The 4,653-nt window shown below is 40.3% G+C and overlaps 1 protein-coding gene across 1 annotated transcript; it reads left to right on the top strand.

The window, feature by feature from the left end:
- The first annotated feature begins 418 nt into the window (after positions 1-418).
- LOC123430989 (vacuolar protein sorting-associated protein 2 homolog 3) lies at positions 419-3,729 on the top strand. The gene is made up of 11 exons (XM_045114816.1): positions 419-501; positions 707-751; positions 1,364-1,398; positions 1,647-1,697; positions 1,783-1,887; positions 1,970-2,041; positions 2,245-2,316; positions 2,476-2,556; positions 2,659-2,694; positions 2,783-2,838; positions 3,356-3,729. Exons 1-11 carry the CDS (start codon positions 468-470, stop codon positions 3,405-3,407), a joined length of 639 nt encoding a protein of 212 aa, XP_044970751.1. The 5' UTR covers positions 419-467; the 3' UTR covers positions 3,408-3,729.
- Positions 3,730-4,653: the final 924 nt, after the last annotated feature.

Raw genomic sequence — 4,653 nt, 5'->3', positions numbered from 1 at the left:
AAGGAAGAGTGTCCCCTCCATTTGGATACAGTTTCTGATTGTTAGCTAGAATATATGGGTGTATTGTCATTCAAGTTCTATAGATGGTGTCTGTCTCACTATCTGTTTGAGTGCCTGAAGACCCCTGGAGGAGTCGTTCTGTGAGTTGTATTCAAGCTCGCCCTTAGACCGAGTTAAGTTAGCGATAAGAGTCGGCTACTTTGGCCACGCGTGTGATACCACGGCGACACGTGGCGTACAGGTGAAGTGGATGATTTCTTGTAGAAATCATTTCTAAGCGTTTTCTTTTTTAAAAAGGTGAACAAAACGTGTGTCAGTTTGAGTGCGCAGTCGTGGTATCCCTTCCGCGCAACCACCAGAACCCAAACAAACGACCCATCCCCGTACGCTTTTACCCCCCCCCCCCCCCCCCCCCCCCCCCCCGCGCCGCGTTCGTCCCGCCGGCGCGCGCGCGCGCGGACGAAGCGATGAATCCCTTCGCGAAGAAGCCAACGCCGCGAGGTACGGCTCAACCCCTCCCCTTCCTCGCCCAAAATTTCGACCGAATTCGGCCTCGGCTCACGCGATCCGCGCGGCGTTGCGTGGTTCGAGTTCTGATCGATCGGATTGCTTTCCGGGAGGATCCTAGGGATTCGTAGGCCTGTATATCTAGCTCAATCGTTGATCCCTGAGCTCTGAATCCCTGATTCCGGTTTCTGCTGTGCAGAGGCGATCAGGAACAGCAAGCGGGAGCTGACGAACGCGACAAGAGGTGAGTAGCAGTTTGTACTCTGGCACACTTGGCGCTCAAGTTGATCGCCATTTTAAATGCTAATTATTGGGTCGGAGTATACCAAGTTACATGTGCTAGCTGTAGTTTGAACCTAATGCAAGTTGGATCGAAGGCTGGTTTATTGCATTCGATTGTTTCTGATCAACAGCTCGAGGTAATTGTAGTTTCCATCTAGGTTATTTTCCGATTTAAGGTTCAATCCCTTTTATTTGGTGTAAATTGGATGGTACTACTTTTATGGCCACAGCTACACAAATGCTCGAAATTTGATTGAAATTGAATATTATTTACTTAAAGGCTTTGACTGTAGAGCTAAAAAAAATTCCATTCATTATAGCATACTACACATACGCTTCAAGCTTTTGCATGTTTGCTGAATAGAAGTTGTTGAAACTTGGGAAGTTGAGGTTTGACTGGATTATGAAACATGGAGAGAAATACTATTCTGCATCCTGTCAAACCACATGTTGTGAATTTCGGTTAATGTCAACTATAACCTTCTATAGAAAACCATGTTATCCATGCTTTCTCCCAATAGTTCAACTATGCAGGTTCGGAGATTATCTAATTCCTGAAATGTGTCATCTGTAGGTATTGAGAGGGACATTGGGACATTACAACAAGAGGTCTGTATGTTTAATCGCATACCCTTTCTTGTGTGGTTAATGAGAAAAATAAATGACCAGGCCAATGAAAATGACTTTATACGTTCAGTCATCTGACAAGTTGTTAAAGCCTGCTCCATGTAGTTCTTCACATATTTCACACTCCATATGACGCACACATATTTTCTTGCTGTGTTCCGCTATTTTACTTGTGCCGGTTGAATAAGCAGTAACAATAGCTTCACCTTGTTTTTTGTTGCAATTAACAGGAAAAGCGACTAGTTGCTGAAATCAAAAGGACTGCAAAAACTGGCAATGAGGTTCTTTCCCTATATTTCAGTTTCACGCACTAATATTGTTCTAAATCATGCAGTATCGTTTTCCTGATTCCCTGCTATTTGTCAGGCCGCAACTAAAATTCTGGCCCGTCAACTGATCAGGTTAAGACAGAAAATATCTACTTTACAAGGTAGCCGAGCTCAGATTCGTGGCATCGCGACACACACACAGGTGAATATTTTCCTGGTTTTTCTTTCTTCCATACATGGTGGTGAGTTAATTTTCTTTTCTTGTTGCTGTATTCTGTCCTCAGGCGATGCAGGCCAACACTTCAGTGTCTGCTGGCATGCAAAGTGCGAGCAAAGCGATGGGAGCTATGAACAAGGTAATAGGCTACCTAACTTATTGGAATGATACATTCCAGGTGTTAAAATTTAGAAACCAAGTGTATACTAACACAATATCATTGAACTTAAATATCTTGCAGTAGTAACTTCTGTGCGTCTTTGCTTAAACTGGGCTGCAGAATACAATTTTGTAAGAAAATTGGAACACACGTTCTACTATTTTGTTTTATTTTTGTTGCAGCAAATGGATCCCGCCAAGCAAATGAAGGTAATGCAGGAGTTCCAAAAGCAGTCAGCACAAATGGATATGACGGTACGCAACTTATGGCCAGTACTTCCTACTTTCATAGAATGATTGCTTCCGATTTGACAAGATTTTACATTGTTTATCTGGGAAACTCACAAGCATATGATGGGTTCCTGTGTTAGATTTTGACAGTGTATGTACTGACTACCCTTATTATTTGTGTAGAACGAGATGATGTCTGACTCAATAGACAATGTCTTAGATGATGACCAGGCTGAGGACGAAACTGAAGAGCTTGCTAACCAGGTTATTTCCAGTCCAACCTCACTCCAAAATTGTAGCATCTCTCTGAAATACTTTTCCTAGCATGTTTCTTTGATTATTGATTCTTTACGATGTCTCTTTTAGGTCCTCGATGAGATTGGTATTGACGTTGCCTCACAGGTAGTTGAAGCTGCCAACGAACCCCTTGTTCACTATTATGACTCTAACTCTTGTTCTAACTTTCTCTTGCGCTGAAACTGTTTTGCAGTTGTCCTCGGCCCCCAAAGGAAGAATTGCTGGAAAGAAGGTTGAGGCTGATGAGAGGTATGCAGGATCCTGGATCTGTAGCTATTTATTTTTCTTCATTTTTATACTCCCCTTCGACCCTTCCTTCCTTGTTAAGGAATCAAGGTTACTGTAATATTTGAACTTCAAACTGGAATGGACCAAGACTACTTAGCTCCCCACTGATGTTCTTATGCAACACATCAGAATAGTCCATAAATCCTATTTAATAAAAAGAGTAAACTCTCGAGTCATAGTCATATGTTTTTGTGTACCAAAAAAAGGGATAAAGTAGTTTCAAAGTAGAACTCTTCCTTTGATTTTGTATTCATGGTATTTTGTCTGCATTTCTTTAGAAGAAGTAAACATGATCTGGTGTAGGATTTTATTACTTCGACCTTTGCTGATACACACTTATCTCCACCAGCTATTTATGTTCTCTTGATCTTTTCTTAGCTCAATAATGGGCTTACAATTGCTCCCCTTGCTTCCATGAATTTACACCTGTACCTAATATAAGCTGCCATGTGAATGACACTGGTTACCTTGTTTACAGCTCGGAACTCGAAGAGCTCGAGAAGAGGCTGGCTGCTTTGAAAAATCCATAAAGCGACTCGTCTTTGCAACCCTCTCTCCACGCAGAGTGCCTAGGCTTCAAATTCTTGTTGGGGACCTGAAAGACATTTTGCATTTGTGAATATTAGATGTAGGGTGGTTTACTAGGAAGTGAGAATGCCAGAGTTCTCTCTCAAAAGGAGTCCTGTAAAAAGTATGATTGCTTGGCTATTACTGTAGTCTGCAGTTATCCTAGCAGGCTGAAGTTGATGAGTTTATGCTTCAATGGAGTGATTCGTTCGGGTAGTTACAGTGCTTATGGTTGTGTAAAAACTTGAGATAGTTCATATAGTATCTCTTTGCTCGTAAGTTTAATGCGCTTCTTTTAAGAGTAGGAGTTTTGGATCTCGGTCTACATGGAGGTCAAAAAATTTAAAAACTCCAAAACTCAAAATTTTCAGTTAAAAAAAATCTGAATTTTTCTGTACAAGTAAACAATGATGTGAGATGTATGTGTGTATTATTTAATACTTCCTCCGTTCCTAAATATAAGTCTTTTTAGAGATTTCACTAGGAGACTATATACGGAGCAAAATGAGTGTATCTACACTCTAAAATATGTCTATATACATCCGTATATAATTCTCTAGTGAAAACTTTAAAAAGACTTATATTTAGGAACGGAGGGAGTATATGATACCCATATTCGTGCATGTTCGAGAAAAAGGTGTACGTGTGTAAAATTTCAGGATACAATACGTTGAAATGCGACCTTTACAAAAAGGACAAATTCATGGTCTAGAAGGATGAATATCTTAAAAAGCCCCAATATATTTATTTGGCACAACTCTCATTTCCACATATTTCATCCTGAAAATTTACACACTTGTGCATTATGCCTTCATGTGTATCTCTATTTTTTCAGATTTTTTGAAATGTAAAGGTATGAATTTTCACGAATATTGAATTTTGCATTTGGAGGCATCCATGGAGCTTGGCCTCCGAAAGCAATTTCTCATCTTTTACAGGCTAACTAGCAAACATACCTGATAACGATTGATGTTCTACAAGGACTAGCTGGGTACCTGTGTGTTGTCACGGAATTAAGAAAATAATGATTTTACTTATTAGTCATATGGTTACTTCTCAATGTTTGATGTGCTTACTTTGGAGAATAGGATAATCTGATTTATTAGAATAAGACTAATGCGCGGCTTGCATTTGTTCGTGGGTACCATTTCGGGCTTCGAGATTTACAAATACTTCAGATATCGAAATTCGCAATATTGTCTCTGTATG

The sequence above is a fragment of the Hordeum vulgare genome, chromosome 1H (assembly GCF_904849725.1).
Source record: "Hordeum vulgare subsp. vulgare chromosome 1H, MorexV3_pseudomolecules_assembly, whole genome shotgun sequence".
Classification (NCBI taxonomy): Eukaryota; Viridiplantae; Streptophyta; class Magnoliopsida; order Poales; family Poaceae; genus Hordeum; species Hordeum vulgare.
This window is presented reverse-complemented; position numbering and strand designations above follow the sequence as displayed.

Excerpts from the sequence above, each read along its gene's own strand:
- LOC123430989 (XM_045114816.1), top strand. The coding sequence starts at position 468 with ATGAATCCCTTCGCGAAGAAGCCAACGCCGCGAG. Across the intron at positions 1,698-1,782 it reads CTGCAAAAACTGGCAATGAG|GCCGCAACTAAAATTCTGGC; the intron begins GTTCTTTCCCTA and ends GCTATTTGTCAG. Across the intron at positions 2,695-2,782 it reads GTATTGACGTTGCCTCACAG|TTGTCCTCGGCCCCCAAAGG; the intron begins GTAGTTGAAGCT and ends ACTGTTTTGCAG.